This window comes from Ostrea edulis, chromosome 4, assembly GCF_947568905.1.
Source record: "Ostrea edulis chromosome 4, xbOstEdul1.1, whole genome shotgun sequence".
Taxonomy (NCBI): domain Eukaryota; kingdom Metazoa; phylum Mollusca; class Bivalvia; order Ostreida; family Ostreidae; genus Ostrea; species Ostrea edulis.
The window spans coordinates 18,867,271-18,890,135 of NC_079167.1; the positions used below are offsets into that span (position 1 = coordinate 18,867,271).

Genomic DNA, 22,865 nt, shown 5'->3' on the forward strand with positions numbered 1-22,865 from the left:
AACAGGTCCTCTCTGTAAGACAGGTGCATAAAAATGACGTATCACAGAGGGTTTGAAGAACCCTCACTACCACGAGTTTTAGCACTATGCATACATCAAAATTTGTGGCACATCAACTAAAGATGGTTCCTACAACATGATTGAAAAATTCTCGATTGGGATGTAAAATAATATAAAAGCTAATCTTGCATGTCCTCATTTTAAATATTGCAATATTCAGAACATAGTAATCAACTCATTTTTTTTTTTCTCAGAATGGTTTTATTGTGGAATAAAATGAATTTAGCTGGACATAGTTTAAAACACATTTTTTCTAAAAAAACCAAAAAAAAACCAACACATTACAGACAATCATACATTCGTTAATGACTAGAGATGAAGACTGTAAAGAGACTGTCTAGAACACAATGAATAAAACAAATGAGAAAATCATTGCACAATTAAAAACTATTTTTCAACAATAAGACCATTTTAACACAAAAGGAATTCATGATAATTTAAAATTACATTTTAAATTAGGATATCACATTCAAAGAGAGTTAACATTTAGCTCACATTGTTCCTAAATGCCCATCAACTACATGTAAAATTTCCATTATTAATATGAGCAAAGCATTTCCTCACAGCTTCTGTTTAACAATCAATATTCAGCACCCATATCTTTAAAACATAGAGAAATTACACTACATAATTCATTGCAATTATTTCAAATCCAGCAGCATAAAATAATTGACTCATGATTAAATCTATAAATCAATAAAAATCTATTAATGATATGATTAAAAAATAATAATAATAATAATAATAATAATAATAAAACTGAAATTACTTAAATTACATTACATTGGATCAAATGGATTTCATGATGACAGTTTAAAACATCTATACGCTTTGTAAACTCTTTAATTTTCTTGGGAATATATAAAATACCCAAACCTATTCAAATACATTTAAAATCTGTGAAAAAATCTGCATTGTTTGTCGGGAAAAAGGGAGATAGGGTGAACCTCTTTAATTCTGACTAATTCAGAAATATGTCCAGAATGTAAGGACGCCTCATCACGGCTGGTCAGAAACAAACTCAAGCTAAATGCCAAATCTTGAAATAAGGGATCAAAGGTCATATGGAGATTCATGGTAAAAATATCAGAACATATATGCACCTTTTAAAAACTTAAAATCTGCATTTGTATGAAACATCCTCAGATTAAGCACCTTGAAAATTCAGAAGTTCAGAAACCGAAAATCTAGAGATGTGCAGTAATGAGAAGCAGAAGGTCAAGGTCAAAATATCAGTTATTTTTGTCATGCTAAATCAAGATCGATTAGTGTATGAAATTTGAAGGCAACATCATCAGGTTAGTCAGAAAGGAGTTAAATCCAGCAATGAATATGATCAAGGACATCTGCAATGTCAAGGTAAAAAAAATTGTGCTTTCAGAAGGATGCATATATCTGCGTATTAAGTTTGATAAAGGTATATACTTTACTGTTCCATCAGAAATAAGCTAAACACAAAATCTGATGGACGGTCAAAAATTCAGTATGAAATACAATGAATGAAATACATAGTTGGGGCCCAAAATTATGTTTCATATCTTGACAATATTGATCATTCATAACACTACAATTAACAGAACTACACTTTCACATTACAACATTTTTTTATGTTCACCTCACATTTTGTATGTCATGAAATCATGCTCCCTTTTAGAATGGTTATCACACAAAATCCATCAATGGAACAGAACACTATTTTTACTACGTTTGGCTCGAACACACTAAATTTCAGCCACTTTCACTAAAATCTGATTAGTGAATTTTCCCAACTAAATATCGCAGTCAGTCAGAAGAGCTTAAGCACCTGAGATGACAGGTTGTGACAGATCCATAAAATAAGCGTCAAAACTCAGACAGATTGGAAATAAAAATTGATGGCACGACTGACGTCATAATCGGCTGCTAGTGCAAACTGAATGAGGTCATCCTCAGGAACGTCATCTCCAATGACAGCACGGAGGGCGCTAATACACTCCGCCAGTCGAGCTCGATCTGTCGGCATTTCGCCATACCCCTCAAAACTGGAGGAAGATGATGAGGTAGAGGAATACCTCTGTAAAGTAAAGACAGTCTGGTTATTACAGGATCACTGAGGTTTATAGTTTATTACAGGATCACTGAGGTTTATACTTTATTACAGGATCACTAAGACTTATACAGGACCACTGAGGTTTATACATTCATGTACAGTTTTATGTCATTTGTAATTTCACCTACTTTGTTTCCACATAATTAAATTAGATCAAACTGTGCAAAAATTGTTAAACAGAACAAACTAATCTAAACAGTACAGTGTACTGGGCCAGCACCACCTGGAAGCCTCTCTGATTTACTCTAGATAGAGATGACCTCCCCGGTCAGTAAAGCCTATGTACAGCCTACCCTTCTAGACATGTGCATAATCCTCTCCTCCACATCCTCCTGACTGGACGAGCTGGGAGTCTCAGCACGACTTCTCTCGGGGTCACTAGGAGTATCCACAAAATTCAATAAGGAAAGTGTGTGGATTTCATTATTTAAATGCAAAAATTGAATTAAACGGCGACTAACAAAGCTCAAAAAGCCTGAAGTACTTGCAACAAATGAATTCTATTTTTCATAACAAAACATAAAAACAAAAAAGAAAATAACACAATTCTAAGAATAAAAGAATATAACAGTGAACACGCTTATAATGAATTCATGCTTACAGCGAAGTGATTTTCATTCCCTGTAGTTTTAAAACATATTATAAACTTATTGGATATAACGAATTATGTTTATAAAGAATAAAAATTGTTTGTTCTCAACATTTCACTATAAGAGAGTTTAACTTTAAGATTTGAAGGCTGCCATTTCTTGCAAGAGTACGACTGCCCGTATGTTGCATTAATTACAATTAATTTTGAAGGCACCCATTTTGTTTTAAGAGTATAACTGTCTCTGTGCTACATTAAGCCCCTTTTACACATTCACGGATGAGACGCCGGATTATCCCAGATTGTCAATCCATGATGGTCGGCAACAATCCGCTGTCACCAAGTACAAACCGTGTATGCATTCAGCGGCGTCCACGACAGTCCGGCTTGGCCAAGCTAAACCGTGAAAAAAATTAAACATGTTTAATTTTTACCCCGGATCATCCCGGAAGAAAATCCTCCATATTGATCCGTGTAGGTACCGTGCATCAACCAAAAGGTCAGTGTATCAACCGAGAGGTCCGGGACACCGAAGTAACCATGTAAAGTCCAAGGTCATCCGTGTACAAAACTTTTCTGCTGAAAAATACAAATGTCTATGGTCTTTACACGGATTGTTCCTGGAAACTACACGGACAGACTGGATAAATGCAGGGAAGAAAGACCGTGATAATCCGTGAAACAACCGTGGATGGACAGGCAAAAACCGTGATCTTCCGTACACTCCATGATCATGCCAGCACCAACTGGGATTTTTCCCCGAGACATACAGATAACGACCGTGCTTATCTGTAGAGAAATCGCCGTTTTCCGTGTCTGAATCGTGATAAGACCATGTTGACACCGGCATTACGATGTCCACAGAACCCAAAGATGTCGGACCCCCCCCGGATGACTAGAATTTTGCATCCAGCATCAACTGGCTCCTGATCCGTGAATGTGTGAAAGGGGCTTTAACTTTAAAGGTACCCATTTTGTTCTAAGAGTTTGTCTCTGTGTTGCATTAATTACAATTACCCTTCTTCTCGGATCACATCCTCGATCTCAGCACGAAGATGCTGGGGAAGCTGGACAAAGACATCTCCATTCCTCAGATCAGGGTGGTCACCCAGGTATGTCAACACTCTATCCTACAGTGTACAAAACAATCTTACAATACTTGTCCTTGCTCATTTAAAGTGCATTGTTTAACTGCTGACTATCTATATTCCCTGACCTTGAGAGTTTTGCTCTGGAACTGGTCCGCAATACTGAGGAGGTAGAGGGCAGTCTCAGTGTCCACATGCTGAAGGAGGATCTGTTCACACACCTGTCCCAGCCCCTCCACCTGTAAATCATACTTAGATATCAACACCTGTAATCATACCTAGGTATCTATACCTGTAAATCATACCTAGATATCAACACCTGTAAATCATACCTAGATATCTATACCTGTAAATCATACCTAGATATCGATACCTATAAATCATACCTAGATATCTATACCTGTAAATCATACCTAGATATCTACACCTGTAAATCATACCTAGATATCTACACCTGTAAATCATACCTAGATATCTACACCTGTAAATCATACCTAGATATCAACACCTGTAAATCATACCTAGATATCTACACCTGTAAATCATACCTAGATATCAACACCTGTAAATCATACCTAAATATCAATACCTATAAATCATACCTAGATATCTACACCTGTAAATCATAATTAGATACCTATACTTGTAAATAATACCTAGATATCAACACTTGTAAATTATATCTAGATATCAACAATATCGAAAAATCTCAAACTTAAGTTTTCTTTTATTCAAACAGTCAGAATAATATCTAGGTATGATTTGTTGGAGTAACATTTAAGACTTAAATCAAAGTTTCAACTTAAAATTGTTTCGGGAAATCTGGGCCAGGGGTGAACTTAAAAACAGTATATTGTTCAGCATACATTTCTGTACAATCAGAGGCGGAGGCCTAGTCGTTAAAGTGTTTACTTCACAAACAGAAAACCTGTATTCAATCCTGGTACCACATCAAACCTAAGATGTTAAAACAAAGGTAGCACCTGTTCCATCTCCAAGCACCAAGCATTAGAAGTGAGTTACAGGTCTCTCAGATTGCTATGGCACTGAGCACCATGTAAAGGTAAAAAATGATGGCACTTCACCTGAAGCTGGTTCAACATGAGTAAAAAATTCTTGAATGGGACGTAACACAATATATAAACATGCATATAACAAAATGTACAAGTTATCAGGACCTCACCTCATATCTATCTGCCAAGGTAAGTAACTCTGTAAGTTGATCTGTGGACAGGGAATGTGACTGAATGTGACCACTGTACAAAAACTCCAAAAACATGCTGAACATCTCCGGATTTGTGTCATGTATGGTTATTTTTCTGCAACAAATTGTTTATCAAAGAATCAAAATATAAAGATTGCTTGCACAATATCAACTGTTTACTACTAATATCAAATTTTATTGTTCCAAACACGTTCCTTATGTCATAATAAAAGGAAAAATTAATATAAAGACAACATGGAGAAGAAATATGTTGTCATTTTGAATAAAGATTGCACTTGATTGTCTCATCCTAATTGTCTATATGACACTGTTGACACAATTAAACCAAAATGACATCCCTTGGCCACCATCTTACGGTGAAAAATCAATTTTTCCAATGTTGGACTTGCAAGATTTTTAGTCTGATAGTATTCTTAATCAATTTTCTTTTTCAATAAATAGCTTGCCCCAAAACAAGCAACTTTCATATTAGTACGGAGACTGCAAATTCCACAAATTCATAAATTTTGGCCAGTATAAACTCCAATGGTGTAGAAAAGGGAAAAAGGTCAGCGTGTTTTATTTTTACTTAAAGAAGGTCGCCAAAGGACATAAACTTTGGTTAAATGTTGATACAGCTATCAAGTAAACCCTTCTAAAATTCTCTCATCTCACTGAAAGGCCTTCCTTACTTGTCAATGGACTCTCTCATCATCCTGAGTAACTTACTTGTCAATGGACTCTCTCATCATCCTGAGTAACGTATTTGTCAACGGACTCTCCCATCACCCTGAGTAACTTACTACTCAATGGACTCTCTCATCCCACTGAGTAACTTACTTGTCAATGGATTCTCTCATCCCACTGAGTAACGCTCGCGAGAACCAGTTACAGCGAGCAGCCAGAACGACACAGTGAGCAGGAATCTGATGGATCTCCACATCGTGGTCATCCTCGAGCCTCTCTATGGGGTCCCCATGAGTGTGGTCAATCACAATGTCTCCCATACCTACAGTAGTTCACAGTGTGAGGTTGTACAACTAAGATTGGTAGTGTTTCAGATTTCAAAGTTAAAACTATTTCACTTTCCATTTTACTCTGCAAGGCAGTGTTTTGTTGATCTTTTAATGAGTAACGGGATGGGAGGGGTATGGAATAAAATACTGTGGTTCATTCAATTTCCTTGACATCAAATTTTATGGCTTTGCTTAAGATAAAGACAGGATCAGTTTGACATCAAATTTCAAATAAAGAGTTGGTCAGCTTGTAAGTTTGTGGATACTTAACCTTTGTTCTTTCTTCATTTTATAAAAACAGTACTTTAATAGTCGATCACTTTAATTAATATTACTCCATCAAGAAAACAATTGAGAATTTTCATCTTATAAAAACAGTACTTTAATTTAATAGTTGATCACTTTAATTAATATTCACTCAAAGTCAATAAAAGCGTGCAATCGATGTCGCCGGCACTTTATTAGAAAATAAGCTATACCAAATCATATATTTTGTGTGCTATACATTCATGGACCCATAGCCTCCCTAGGCATGGTATACTTTTTATTTCCCCTTTACTTATAAACTTGGTAGGAAGCGTAGATACCCTAATTTTGTAACGTACGTGACTGTCGCCGACTCAATTTTTAAAATTGAACAAGCAAATATAAAAATCTGAGAGCGTGTTTTTAAATTTTCTTTGCGTTAATATCATTTGTATTTCCTAAATTTTCATTCAATAAAAGTTTAACAACTTTTGCGTATGATTTTAAGCAGTGGTGTATATATTACTCCATGTCGCCAGATTATATTATGTGATCATAGGGTCAATTAAACACCCAATGTATGGACAAAGATTTCGTATTATCATTATGTTTTTGATCTATTTTGGCGCTAAAATATTCAAAAACTGTGTGAAAATATTCATCAAGCGATATTTGGATGTGGCATTGAGAAGAAGTCATCATATTCTCAAAATTTTGAATTCTGATTTTAGAAATGTAACATACGATACACTAATTTTTTTTATGAAAACGTATTTGCAGAGCAAATGTTACCCCTTTTATGAAAATCTCGTAGTGTACAGAGAATGAAAATATAAACATTTCTTTTGCAGAAGTCATTGGTTGCTCTGAAATTTGACAAACGTGTCAAGATGTAACATTCGTGATGTAACATTCGTTACCAAGAAATTAATTAAAGGGAATGATAGAACAATTTCCAGCGTATTTTTGCTCTCTCTCTGCATGATGTGGTATACGACATGAACGTCTACTATGAACATTTGAGTTTGAAAGTCAATACGTGTTAAACTTTGAGAATTAGGATTAATTTTCTCTTATGGTAAGTACTGTTACAACAACTGCAATGTTTGATATACAATGTTGATTAAGCAGATGAAATGTTTTGGTCTGAATTTGTTCTTCTGATATCAAAGAATGTATATCGTATTCCAAATATCTCGAAATTCTTCTGGTGTAAGAATTACATTGAGTAGAATGCTGGTAACATACGTTACTCAAAGTAACGTATGCTACTTAATGAAATGCTTGATTCGACATCAAATATTGAACTACATATTGACAAAATATCATCATTAATGATATGTTTGTTGAATATCAACTATGTTATGAAGAAACAAATGTGTTATTGTTCCAATATTCACTAGCATATATACAGATATCCTCTGCAAGAAGTACAGGTCATGTTTTTCTCTGCTACTGTCTTATTTATGATACATGTAACTATGCAACTCTACATTTATCAATTTGCTAGAATTCAGCATCTTTTCATAATATATCTTAGAAATGAAGGGACTAATCTCTGATGATTGTTCTATGCAATCTTATAGAGAAATCATTCAAAAATATTTTATCTGAGTGTAACATATGTTACCACAAATTCCGTTACGTAATATTATTCTACTTGTTTTTAATTTTTTATTTATTTTTTTCAGAAATGGCGCTTGTGAGAGTAGAAGTACAGAATAACTACCATGAAAAAAAATGTATTAAAACATAAGAACAACCATGAAAAAATGTTTTAGAAATAATATTATATGCTCCCCTTGTGGCAATACTGAAAAGGTAGAATGTCTGTATAGACAGTGAAAATAAAGGTTTAACTACCGGTCAAAGGCTACCATAATGATACATGTAAGTTTTGTCTCTCAAAATACTTATAAGCAACTGGTCATTTGAGTAATTTTGTATGACCTTTGACCTTGTGACTTGGAATCCAATGGGGGTCATCTATTCATAAGGGGCACCAGTGTTTCAAGTTTGATGTCTATCAAGGAAAGATTTCTCAACGGACAATAGCGTATGTCCAGAGTAGTTTAACCGTTGTCCTTTTGACCTCAAAATTAATAGGGGACATCTATGTCTTAAGGTTCACGTTAAATATTCATTCATAACACCGCGTGGTGGATTATACTGACAGTTTCTATGGAAAGGTATTCCAAAATAAGCAACAAAAACATAAGATTCGGTATACATTTAATCAAAATGTTGGGAAATTAAACATTTTCTTTATATTATTATTGTAAACAGATTGTTAGAAATGGGTACATATGATTCTTTCCATTTTTTGAATAGAAATGATGTGTTTATAGTAATGAAAGGGAAAATAAGAAACATACGTTACTTTCATTGTTTATTATAACAAAGAGCAATCCAGGTTTCAAAATATGTGTCTGTTATTTCTATAAGAATCATGGGCATTTATATAGCGAAACATTAATCTATCACTTTTGTTTTAATCGCACATTTATTGCAAATTAATAAATTCAGAAGAAAAGACACATTTGGTAAAAATTTTTGCTTGTCTACGTTATATTTCTATTAAAATTGGTATTTCCATTGAATTAAGTGATGTCGTTATGATTTTGCAACATCAATCGTAAAGAATAACTGATGGTGACATCGTTTTGGCATAATATTTTCATGGATGTACTGTTGTGCAAGTGTTGAAACATACGTTACATAATTATAGCGCTACTTCATTTACATACAAAAAAGCTATCGTTCTATATCTATTGCTAGTCTTTTGTTTTCATGTTTCATACATATTGAACTGTTCGAGAATATTTGTTAATCAATTTTATTTTTTGCCATTTCAAAGATATTGAAAGTGATATCTAGTCGTTTATTTTGCGCTCTTAAAATCTTATTGCTGACTTTTACAGCAGATAATTTCTTCTTCTGTTGATTAAATATTTTCTTTGAAAACCTGTATTTATTGTCTTTCGCAAATTAGAAAAATATATGCTCAGTCAATTCCAATACAAGTTATGGAATAATACATGGAAAATTAATGTTTATCTTACATATTATCATGTCAAGGACTCAGTAACGAAGGTTACATGCGAGAAAAATCTCGAAAAATATACCATACTTTGACCGACTGTAAAAAAAAATCTGTCATACTTAACTTGAAACAATTTGAGGTGAGTGTTCAACAGATATTTACCATTAATAAACGCATGTTACCATATATATTTTGAATGGTCGATAAACTATGATTTTGAAACCCTCAATTGCACGCTTTTATTGACTTTGGGTGTATTACTCCATCAAGAAAACAATTGAGAACTAGGAAGAATTGTTTTAGCACAGTAAAACTGATGTCTCCCCTTCCATTTTCCAAAGTCTTTTGAAAACATTTTTAGGGATCATCTTTAAAGTGAAAAATAAAGACTTAACAGTACATAACATTCTCCTATATGTATATGTGCTTCAAACAAGGAACAGTGTTGTGAACATATGATAGTAAATTAAACTTGCCAACATACTAAATACCAATGGTCTATGTCAAAAGACAAAAAAACTTATGGTCTGGATGAAAAAAAATGCTCCAAAAATTCTATTAGTTGACCTTTACAAGCTCAAGGTCAAAGGTCATCAACCTTGGCAAGCAACACACTGTCTTATCATGGTATATCCACATACCAAATTACATAAGCCTATGTCAAAAGACAACAAGAGGCTCATGGGCCACATTGCTCACCTGAGTCACCTTGGCCCGTAACTTAGATTTTTCCTATATAGTCGCATGTATAACTGTGATCCCTATTGTGGCCCCAACCTACCCCCAGGACCATGATTTTTACCAACTTGAATCTGCACTATGTCAAGAAGCTTTCATGTAAATTTGTACTTTCCTAGCCCAGTGGTTCTCGAGAAGATTTTAAAGATTTTCCCTATATATTTGCATGTAAAACTTTGATCCCCTATTGTGGCTCCAACCTACCCCTGGGGGGTCATGGTTTTGACAAACTTAAATCTGCACTATGTCAGAAAGCTTTCATGTAAATTTCAGCTCTTCTGGTACAGTGGTTCTTGGGAAGAAGAGTTTTAAATGACCCTACCCTATTTTTTGCATTTTTGTTATTATCTCCCCTTTGAAGGGGGCATGCCCACTCATTTGAACATCCTTGAAAGCCCTTCACCCAAGAATGCTTTTTTCTGTATAAAGAAATATATGGGGCACTTTCTAACCCTTCCTCACAGACATCTACTCTCCATCGTAAATTGCCGTTCGTGTTGGTTGTACTGTGTTAAAAGCACGAATGTATCCTGCGTAGGAATGGTTGTATCAAAATGACATTTGGCCACGATGAACAAGGATGATTTTAAAATAATGCACCACTAACCTCGAACAAGGATGATTTCGAAGACCATATCGGTATTTCTCTTCTTCCTGAACATGTCCAGAGCTTTTTGTGCCAACACGCTTTGTCTTGAGGGAGGAGGAATGCACAAAGATTCCACAGAACTTAACTACAGCACAAAAAAATCCAACATGTACATTACAATCTTTCAAAGCACACAACAAGCACTAACTTTTTTCTTAAATGTGTATCGATTTTTCTTCTTTTTCATGAGGGGCATTGACAAGACATCCTGGAGAGAAAATGTTCACACCATAGTGGTTTTTCATCTATAATATCTAATGGATTTCATGTTCCTACCCCAATCTCCTATGTAGCGATAGTAGATGAGCGGATCATAGGATTTAATTTTAATTAGATTGGTTCCTACCCCTATTATTTTATAAATGAGTAGTGGTCAAATGTACTTGGGTGTCTGTGTCAGCCTTACCCTGGTGTACTTGGTGTGTGTATCAGCCTCACCCTGGTGTACTTGGTGTGTTAGCCTTACCCTTGTGTACTTGGTGTGTGTGTCAGCCTTACTCTTGTGTACTTGGTGTGTGTGTCAGCCTTACCCTGGTGTACTTGGTGTGTGTGTGTCAGCCTTACCCTGGTGTACTTGGTGTCTGTGTCAGCCTTACCCTGGTGTACTTGGTGTCTGTGTCAGCCTTACCCTGGTGTACTTGGTGTGTGTGTCAGCCTTACCCTGATGTACTTGGTGTGTGTGTCAGCCTTACCCTTGTGTACTTGGTGTGTGTGTCAGCCTTACCCTTGTGTACTTGGTGTGTTTGTCAGCCTTACGCTGGTGTACTTGGTATGTGTTTCAGCTTACCCTGGCGTACTTGGTGTCTGTGTCAGCCTTACCCTGGTGTACTTGGTGTGTGTGTCAGCCTTAACCTGGTGTACTTGGTGTGTGTGTCAGCCTTACCCTGGTGTACTTGGAGTGTGTGTCAGCCTTACCCTTGTGTACTTGGTGTGTTTGTCAGCCTTACGCTGGTGTACTTGGTATGTGTTTCAGCTTACCCTGGCGTACTTGGTGTCTGTGTCAGCCTTACCCTGGTGTACTTGGTGTGTGTGTCAGCCTTAACCTGGTGTACTTGGTGTGTGTGTCAGCCTTACCCTGGTGTACTTGGTGTCTGTGTCAGCCTTACCCTTGTGTACTTGGTGTGTGTGTCAGCCTTACCCTGGTGTACTTGGTGTGTGTGTCAGCCTTACCCTTGTGTACTTGATGTGTGTGTCAGCCTTACCCTGGTGTACTTGGTGTGTTTGTCAGCCTTACGCTGGTGTACTTGGTGTCTGTGTCAGCCTTACCCTGGTGTACTTGGTGTGTGTGTCAGCCTTACCCTTGTGTACTTGGTGTGTGTGTCAGCCTTACCCTTGTGTACTTGGTGTGTTTGTCAGCCTTACGCTGGTGTACTTGGTATGTGTTTCAGCTTACCCTGGCGTACTTGGTGTCTGTGTCAGCCTTACCCTGGTGTACTTGGTGTGTGTGCCAGCCTTACCCTTGTGTACTTGGTGTGTGTGTCAGCCTTACCCTGGTGTACTTGGTGTGTTTGTCAGCCTTATGCTGGTGTACTTGGTATGTGTTTCAGCTTACCCTGGTGTACTTGGTGTCTGTGTCAGCCTTACCCTGGTGTACTTGGTGTGTGTGTCAGCCTTACCCTGGTGTACTTGGTGTGTGTGTCAGCCTTACCCTGGTGTACTTGGTGTGTGTGTCAGCCTTACCCTTGTGTACTTGGTGTGTGTGTCAGCCTTACCCTTGTGTACTTGGTGTGTTTGTCAGCCTTACCCTGGTGTACTTGGTGTGTGTCAGCCTTACCCTGGTGTACTTGGTGTTTGTGTGTGTCAGCCTTACCCTGGTGTACTTGGTGTGTTTGTCAGCCTTACCCTGGTGTACTTGGTGTGTGTGTCAGCCTTACCCTGGCGTACTTGGTGTCTGTGTCCGACGTCACTGTATCCCCCTTGCTGTCCCACAGCCCCAGGGCGGAGAGGGTGGTGGTGAAATCTGACTTGTTGACCAGCTCCATCATCTGTTGTATACTCTTGTACAGGGTTGACTTGTAACAGCGTAACTTGTGCACTCCCCACGCCTACATCAACACATTTACAGTCCGATATGTTAGTTCTTTATCATTTACACCCCACGTCTACAGCAACACATTTACAGTCCGATATGTTAGTTCTTTATCATTTACACCCCACGTCTACAGCAACACATTTACAGTCCGATATGTTAGTTCTTTATTATTTACACCCCACGTCTACATCAACACATTTACAGTCCGATATGTTAGTTCTTTATTATTTACACCCCACGTCTACATCAACACATTTACAGTCCGATATGTTAGTTCTTTATTATTTACACCCCACGCCTACAGCAACACATTTACAGTCCGATATGTTAGTTCTTTATTATTTACACCCCACGTCTACATCAACACATTTACAGTCCGATATGTTAGTTCTTTATCATTTACACCCCATGCCTACATCAACACATTTACAGTCCAATATGTTATTTCCTTATTATTCAAGTACGGTTTATGTAAAAACACATACTTTTTAAATTCCTATTTACAATTTTATCTCATATTTCAATTTATCATATATTTGTTATATAATACCGGATTTCTGCATCCCTGATCTGAACACAGACACGCACCCTTCATCACACACCCTGTATCAGCACCCTTCATCACACACCCTGTATCAGCACCCTTCATCACACACCCTGTATCAGCACCCTTCATCACACACCCTGTATCAGCACCCTGTATCAGCACCCTTCATCACACACCCTGTATCAGCACCCTTCATCACACACCCTGTATCAGCATCCTTCATCACACACCCTGTATCAGCACCCTTCATCACACACCCTGTATCAGCACCCTGTATCAGCTTCCTTTATTTTAACCTTTATCCCACCCCTTCTCGTACCTTTCTAGAACGCCTCTGTAGTTTTCATTCGGAGTACCTCAGAATTTTTCCACTTGGAAGCAGACAATATGATTTTGTTAACAAATGAAGAAAGATAGAAATGGGGGAGAGAACGTTGGAATCGTTTGCGAGGAGAATTGGAGAACGCGAGGAATTGATTGAGTTGGTCAAGTTGTAACAATAATTTCTAGCATATAGTAATATCAAACTATAAAGAATTGAAACAATTTATCTAAATTGCTATCTTACCGGTATGTCATATATCAGTACATGTATTCATTGAATATCTTAAATCATTCAAAAACAGTAATCGTTGTTTTTAATTTTTATCCGTTAATGAGCCCTTAAAATCCACTATTTTCAAATATATAATAAAACAACAATACATGGCCAAATCTGTATCACACTCCATATCAACCCTTGACCAATATCAGCCCTCGGGCCTACGACCCTCAGACTGATATTGGAGTCTCGGGTTGATATGGAGTGTGGTATAGATTTTGTCATGTATTATTCTCTATTCATTCATTTTACTACCCTTTAATGCAGAATTTCAGTTTTGATACTTGGTTATTATTATACATAATGTTTTTTGTTAAATAATATTTTCACACAACACTTTCATCATAGAATTCAATAGCTATACAACTCCACATAAGTTTGGTTTCATTTTTATTATTTCTAAGAAAATAAAACCCTTGCAAAAAGTCATAGAAATTGCATTTATTGAAGCTTTCAATAAACCTAGACTTGTGTGTAAATAAGAAAACAAAGTTTAATTCTGAAATGTATAATCGTAATATTGTTGTCTTTGAAATATGGCTTTTTATGAAATATAAATTAAAATATGAAAGTTTCTGAATATACATGTATATTGCACCATTCTATACTTTTACAGAGTAAAAATCTTCATAAAAAGCAACCAATATTTATCAATGTCTTCACAGACAAAGGAACAATAATGATTTCTTTCTGCCACAGTAAGTGGTATGGCTAGTTGTATTCGGCGCATCCACGCGTCACAATGACATGCCAAGAAGTTGCAATTGGTAACTTGACTTGAGCAGTTGCTGTTTTCAAATGCAGAAAAAACAGAAGTTTGTATTTTCTGTTGCACAAAAAAATTTCCTCAGTTTGATCCACCTCTTCATCATTTGTATGATGACAAAGACTGTGACATCACATCTATTGTCTTGCCCCGGCTACGATCTCCATCATATTTCCTTATATGTCATTTGGATTATGGGACATGGAAAATTCTTTTGACATTCATGTAGCTAGGATTTTCACTGTTCCAATTTTTAGAGTTCACTGTGGTAAATTCTTTAGTCATATATGTAGCCTGAATTTTCTCTATCCCAATCTTTATAGAGCTCACTATTACACCATATTCCCAGTTTTTATACCCCCATAATATAAACAACCATGACATGTATTTCTTAAATAACTTACAATTTTTGAGGAGCTCAATTTGAACATGTATTTCCACTCCTTCCATTTGTATTTTTCTTCTATGACAAGAGCTAGCTGCTGCATCCTGTCCACAAACAAGGGGGCCTACAATCAAAGGATGTCACACTGATTAAGGGAATGAGTGAAGAAAATCAAACACCCTGCAGAGAAAAACCAGTGCTTCCCAAGGTCTTCTGGTACTTACTGGACATTTGGTCCAGTAATGGTCGAGTTATTACTGGACCAAATCACATTTTACCAGACCAAAATTTTATCTGCAAATTAATCCCCTATTGTGGCCCCACCTTACCCTTGGGGGCCATGGTTTTGACAAACTTGAATTTACACTATATCAGGAAGCTTTAAAATATTTCATGTAAATTTGAATTTTCTGGCCCAGTGGTTCTTGAGAAGATTTTTAAAGATGTCCCCTATATATTCCCATGTTAACCTTTGATCCCCTATTGTCGCCCTACCCTACCCCTGGGGGCCATGATTTTAACAAAATATCAGGAAGCTTTCATGTAAATTTGAATTTCTGTCCCAGAATGGCATCGGCGACGTACTTTATTAGCCCAAGCATTTCACTTCAGATTCGTCAGTGGAGTAAACTTTTCCAACCCGTGTTCAACACCAGTGTTATGAAATACACGTTTTTTAAAAACTCGAGCAATTCGCGTAACTCAAATCAAATGTGTCCATGTTGTTCAAGTACTTCTTGATCAGTTTAAATGCTTTATTTACTTGTTATTTATTACCTAATTCAAATGCTTCAAAGACGTCTGTAATTTCACGGGATATTGCTCAATAATTATTGTATTATCACTCTCTCGGGGGGCATTGAAGATGATTGCAAGTTTGATTAAATATTTGAGTTAAACGTAAACAGGTTTTCTGTTTGCATTGACTAAAAAACAGAGTAAATTTTGGGACATGCTGCTAAAAATTGAAAATTTATCTGATCATATATTTCATTGGGAAAAAAAATCATCGGACACTTGGTCCGGCCAACAACTGATATTGATCGGACCAAACCAAAAATTACCGGACATTTGCCAATGTCCGACGGACCTTCGGAATCACTGAAAAACTATCACATGAGACTACGTAACATGATTTCACAATCCCTTTATACGATACAAAAGAAGATTGAGTTGATTTTTTTCTTTTTCAAGTTTTGTGACTCCTATCATATATAGTCCCTTACCTCATTATTCTTGAGTGAATCTAGTAAGTACACAATTAATGGGATTTTCTCAGCCTCCGTTTTCTTACTAAACACATGCCTGAAATTTAAGATTACATAATCATCATTAAGCTAACGCGTTGCTAATTTACCACTGACTGATGGGAAGCTAAGATACAGGAAAACTTGGCGAGGTGTTCTATAATTCAGAATTTCGTGCAGTCTGTAGATGCACCTTACTTCCAAATTAAGACAATTCCGTCAGACTTTACCATCATAACATCAACATTGTCGTTCACCATGATCGATAGATATCATACTCGTAATGTATAAAGCAATAACAAATTTTTTGCAAACTCAATTTTCTTAAACATGTAAATCTCCCGAAATTACTCAAAATAGATTCTCACAATAAGTTGGCATCACAAATAAAACTGGGTCCAGTCCTGTAGAAGCCATTAATTTTAGTGAGGTCAAGTTTACAGAATCATGTGAAATGAACCTCATGCAGGAAGAGTTGTCTTTCTTTATTTGCAGTTCAGATTCTCTCAGTTGTAACTACCCCCACCATATCACCCAAAAATATACATCAATTTGCATAAATCTGAATGTTGTCAACACTAAATACATTATTGGCATCAAGTGCATCTGGACTAAGTAAGTCTCAGCTTACAGTATCCATAGTCATTTCTTTCCACTGAACTCAAATGAAGGTAAAAATCTCTCTTACATTTCAAGTGCTTACTTACATCTTTTTCAGGAACATCTCCAACTTAACAGATGCTGCTTCATGCATGTTCTTGAGCTTCTTCAATTCCCGGACATGTAGAGCCTATAAATATTAAACTGAATCTGTGTATTCTTTATGTGTTTTATACATGTATAATACAAATCCATGTAAAACTCTTGTAAATCTCCATCCAATCAGACATCCTCACATGTTTAATTGTCTTATGAAGTACATCCTCACATGTTTAATTGTCTTATGAAGTACATCCTTACATGTTTAATTGTCTCATGAAGTACATCCTCACATGTTTAATTGTCTTATGAAGTACATCCTTACATGTTTAATTGTCTTATGAAGTACATCCTTACATGTTTAGTGTTTAACTAAGGACATCTTGACATATTTTAGTGTTTTACTGAGGAGACCCTTACATGTTTTAATGTTTTACTGACTGATATTCTTTCATGTTTTTAATAGTTTTACTGATATATTTACATGTTTTAGTGTTTTACTGACATTCTTTTATGTTCTATTGATATTCTTTGATGTTTTAGTGTTCTACTGGTATCCATACATGTTTTAGTGTTTTACTGAGGACATCCTTACATAATTAGCATTCTATTGATATTCCTACATCTTTCATGTTTTACTGAGGATACACTTACATGTTTTAGTGTTTTAAAGATGGCATCTTTACATGTTTTAGTATTTTACTGACATTCTTACATGTTCTAGTGTTTTACTGAGGACACCCTTACATGTTTTAATGTTTTACTGACATTCTTACATGTTTTAGTGTTTTAATGAGGAATCCTTACATGCTTTTGTATTTTACTGATATTCTTACATGTTTTAGTGCTTCACTGACATCCTTACATGTTTTAGTATTCAATGATGAAATCTTTACATGTTTTAGTGTTTTACTGAGAACATCCTTACACGTTTTAGTGTTTTACTGATGACATATTTACATATTTTAGTGTTTTACACTCATCCTTATATGTTTTAGTGTTTTACTTATGACACCCTTACATGTTTTAGTGTTTTACCACCATCTTTACATGTTTCAGCATTTTACTGACATTCTTACATGTTTTAGTGTTTTACCGACATTCTTACATGTTTTAGTGTTTTACCGACATTCTTACATGTTTTAGTGTTTTACCGACATTCTTACATGTTTTAGTGTTTTACTGACATTCTTACATGTTTTAGTGTTTTACTGAGGACATCCTTCACATGTTCCTTCTTGTATTTGCCTTTTTTGTCAGCCTTCTCCTTCTCTGAAATGTTTGTTGTAATGGCGATGTCAAGGGCTGTCTGGAATTCTTCCACAAATGTAGTCAAGGTTGTCAATGACTCTTCTATCTATCAAGAAGAATATTGTACAGGTCAAATTTCTCCGGCATCCACTGCTGAAGAACATAAACTGTTCTTAATCCATTCAGTTCTCCATCAGTTCAAGATATTAATTTGTAAATAATGTAAACAGAGTTGTTTTTGCTCTAGTTTTAATGCTGCTATTTTCAGAAATTCTCAAATTTTGAAACAAGAACTGCAGTAGAAATAACTCCATCATAACATAAAATGGACATGAAAACTGAATTCAAAACTACATGAAAAATCAGAACAAGAAAAACATGAATTTCAAAATAACATGAACAACATTGAAGCTGATAATGGTAGATATATGTAGAGAATTCATTAATTCAGAAATACTGTGTCAACAGCAAAGTGCAGCAATTCATATTCTGTAGAGTATGGAGTAGCATTACCTCCGGTAATATATAGGTTGCTATAGATCTCTGCTTGTTGTTTGGGTCCTTACCTCTGGTAATATATAGGTTGCTATAGATCTCTCCTTGTTGTTTGGGTCCTTACCTTTGGTAATATATAGGTTGTTATATATCTTTCTTTGTTCTTTGGGTCCTTACCTCTGGTAATATATAGGTTGCTATCTTACCTCTGGTAATATATAGGTTGCTATCTTACCTCTGGTAATATATAGGTTGCAATATATAGGTTGCTATCTTACCTCTGGTAATATATAGGTTGCTATCTTACCTCTGGTAATATATAGGTTGCTATCTTAACTCAGGCAATATATAGGTTGCTATCTTACCTCTGGTAATATATAGGTTGCTATCTTACCTCTGGTAATATATAGGTTGCAATATATAGGTTGCTATCTTACCTCTGGTAATATATAGGTTGCAATATATAGGTTGCTATCTTACCTCTGGTAATATATAGGTTGCTATCTTACCTCTGGTAATATATACTATTAGGTTGCTATCTTACCTCTGGTAATATATAGGTTGCTAACTTACCTCTGGTAATATATAGGTTGCTATCTCTTGTTTTTGCTCAGGTCCCATCAACATTAACTGGTATTCAAATACTTCGAAGAATTCTTGGACTTGTTTGATAAATATTGGTAATCTACAACATAAATACATGTGTGAATAATTCCTGTTTTATACCCTGAAAATTAATCTCATCTACTGAGAAAAAAGTCTCGATTTCACTACCTGGAATGTGCGTATTTGATAATATCATGTCGTTCCTCTTGAGGTAACTCCCCACTTCGCCTGGCAAATAGGTCACATAGAATCACAAGCTTAGAGCAAGCTGTAAAAGTTACAAAACAAAGTAAGCATAAACAATGTGTATCACAAACACCTTTCACAATGCGTATCACAAGTACCCATCAAGTCAATGAACAAAACAAATCACAAACACCTTTCACAATGCGTATCACTATCACAAGCATCTGTCAAGCCAATGACTAACAAGAGTCACAAATACCTCATCTGGTTCAACACATATCATAATCACCTGTCACAATGTGTATTATAAGCACATGTCACAAAGTATATCACAAGCACATGTCACAACTGGTATCACAAGCACCTGTCACAACAGGTATCACAAGCACCTGTCACAACAGGTATCAAAATCACCTGTCACAACAGGTATCACAAGCACCTGTCACAACAGGTATCAAAATCACCTGTCACAACCGGTATCAAAATCACCTGTCACAACAGGTATCAAAATCACCTATCACAACAGGTATCAAAATCACCTGTCACAACAGGTATCAAAATCACCTATCACAACAGGTATCACAAGCACCTGTCACAACAGGTATCACAAGCACCTGTCACAACAGGTATCACAAGCACCTGTCACAACAGGTATCACAAGCACCTGTCACAACAGGTATCACAAGCACCTGTCACAACAGGTATCAAAATCACCTGTCACAACAGGTATCACAAGCACCTGTCACAACAGGTATCACAAGCACCTGTCACAACAGGTATCAAAATCACCTATCACAACAGGTATCACAAGCACCTGTCACAACAGGTATCACAAGCACCTGTCACAACAGGTATCAAAATCACCTGTCACAACAGGTATCAAAATCACCTATCACAACAGGTATCACAAGCACCTATCACAACAGGTATCACAAGCACCTGTCACAACAGGTATCAAAATCACCTATCACAACAGGTATCACAAGCACCTGTCACAACAGGTATCAAAATCACCTGTCACAACAGGTATCACAAGCACCTGTCACAACAGGTATCACAAGCACCTGTCACAACAGGTATCACAAGCACCTGTCACAACAGGTATCAAAATCACCTGTCACAACAGGTATCAAAATCACCTGTCACAACAGGTATCACAAACACCTGTCACAACAGGTATCAAAATCACCTGTCACAACAGGTATCACAAGCACCTGTCACAACAGGTATCACAAGCACCTGTCACAACAGGTATCACAAGCACCTGTCACAACAGGTATCACAAGCACCTGTCACAACAGGTATCACAAGCACCTGTCACAACAGGTATCACAAGCACCTGTCACAACAGGTATCACAAGCACCTGTCACAACAGGTATCAAAATCACCTGTCACAACAGGTATCACAAGCACCTGTCACAACAGGTATCACAAGCACCTGTCACAACAGGTATCACAAGCACCTGTCACAACAGGTATCAAAATCACCTATCACAACAGGTATCACAAGCACCTGTCACAACAGGTATCACAAGCACCTGTCACAACAGGTATCAAAATCACCTGTCACAACAGGTATCAAAATCACCTATCACAACAGGTATCACAAGCACCTATCACAACAGGTATCAAAATCACCTATCACAACAGGTATCACAAGCACCTGTCACAACAGGTATCACAAGCACCTGTCACAACAGGTATCACAAGCACAGGGTCTGTTAAAATGTGTATCACAAGCATCTATTACAAATGTATCACAAGCACCTGTCAAGCCAAATTGTTGTATTCTCTTAACAAAGATAACACACCATCAACACTTGACAGACAGAAACTTGTGTGTCATTAAATACTAAACCAAATGAGTTTATCCTAACTGCAATGGATTAAGACATTTTTCTGGCAATCTACAGATCATAAGGGTTTAAATTTTCTTTTCTATGACAATTTATTTGCAATACAACTTTATTACATATATATCCTATATTTTTTATTTATGATCAGTATGTAATATCTCAGAGTCCTTAAAAATAGCACAAAACAGCCGAGACTACTTCCTAAGGTGAAGATATACATGTACCACAATCATACTCAGACTTCATGAAACTTAGGGGTCCGAAGACCAAGGCCAGTGAAATTTAAGGATGGGTTAGTGAAAATCAAAAATCAAGTGAGCTTACAGATTTTTATAAATCATATAAATAAACTATGTACATGTATGTAGGTATTTTAACTGTTTTCTTTACATAAATTTACCATCAGAATCAAATAAATCGATAAACAGCACCTAAAATAAGTGTTTGTCTAGGGCATTGGGTTTTTATTTCAAAGACCTGTTAATACATGTATGTGAGTGTTGTAATTTAACTCCAAAAAATCTTACTTATAGACAAGAACATATGCTAATATTCATATCTGATAAAGTCTCAGAAAAATTAAATGTATAATTAATTGATTGAATAATGTTTAAATTCTTTACCAATGTCCCATTTGGTTTATGTGCAATACCTCCCGTGATATACATGATAAATAAGTTCTATGAAAATTGGGGGGAGGGGGGGGGGGGTAAATTTCACTGTGGGCCAGTAAACACAGTCCGCTGGTTCTACTCGCCTGCAAGTTTTAAACATTTCCACCAAGACTGCATACTTCATTGTGCATTCATACCTCACAATTACATACTTCATTGTGCATTCATACACCAGGCCAAAATAAAAATATTGTTTGTTTCCCCTCATCCAACCAAGTCTGAGAAAGTCCGACCAACCCAAAAGTTTTTAATTCTGTCATTCTAGTGAAACTTTTTTTATTTCCGTAAAATTTCTGGGTCATTTCAGGTACAGATCAGTATTTTATAATGATCAGGAGTTTCTATAATTTTGTTGGTTTTGATCTGAAAAAAAAATAATGCAAATAGAGATGGTCTGCTAGATCGACATGAAGAAATGTCGTCTACACGAGGAGCAAGGAGACAAGAGACTTTGGGGCATCTGGGTTTGCACGTTGTGTTCTTCAGTAGGGGAAAGTGTTGATATTCCGGATGGGTGTGATATTTTATAAAGTCCATAAGAAAGTATCATATCTAAATTTCTATTGTTATTTGTTCGCAATTAAATCTATTTGCAAACATGATATATTCACAAACTGGAAGACACCTTATTATATGCACATGTGTAACTCAGCTCTGATTGGTTGATTTAAATACATAACCTTCACTAACATGCCAGCACCATTTTGTTTGATCGGTAAAATCAAGTCCCGCTGAAGCCTAACCTTCTGGTAAAAGTTACCGATACAATAAAAAAAATTATAAACAAAATCAAAATT

The 22,865-nt window shown here is 36.1% G+C and overlaps 1 protein-coding gene across 2 annotated transcripts in view; it reads right to left on the bottom strand.

Annotated features, from left to right (window-relative positions):
* Positions 1–238: 238 nt before the first annotated feature.
* The window catches only part of LOC125670463 (uncharacterized), a 30,343-nt gene continuing 7,716 nt past the window's right edge, over positions 239–22,865 (bottom strand). The window contains exons 8-21 of one of the 2 annotated variants that reach the window (XM_056161240.1): positions 19,520–19,619; positions 19,319–19,430; positions 18,195–18,356; positions 17,008–17,090; positions 16,280–16,358; positions 15,073–15,177; positions 12,597–12,767; positions 10,681–10,807; positions 5,871–6,039; positions 5,010–5,145; positions 3,955–4,065; positions 3,756–3,868; positions 2,443–2,527; positions 239–2,113 (exon numbers count right to left, since the gene is read on the bottom strand). In XM_056161240.1, the coding sequence (XP_056017215.1) occupies positions 1,910–2,113; positions 2,443–2,527; positions 3,756–3,868; positions 3,955–4,065; positions 5,010–5,145; positions 5,871–6,039; positions 10,681–10,807; positions 12,597–12,767; positions 15,073–15,177; positions 16,280–16,358; positions 17,008–17,090; positions 18,195–18,356; positions 19,319–19,430; positions 19,520–19,619 (1,757 nt within the window). In that variant the 3' untranslated portion in view covers positions 239–1,909. Of the gene's footprint in view, positions 2,114–2,442; positions 2,528–3,172; positions 3,318–3,755; positions 3,869–3,954; positions 4,066–5,009; positions 5,146–5,870; positions 6,040–10,680; positions 10,808–12,596; positions 12,768–15,072; positions 15,178–16,279; positions 16,359–17,007; positions 17,091–18,194; positions 18,357–19,318; positions 19,431–19,519; positions 19,620–22,865 lie in introns of those variants that run through there. The other variant, XR_008802094.1, reaches the window with a different exon arrangement.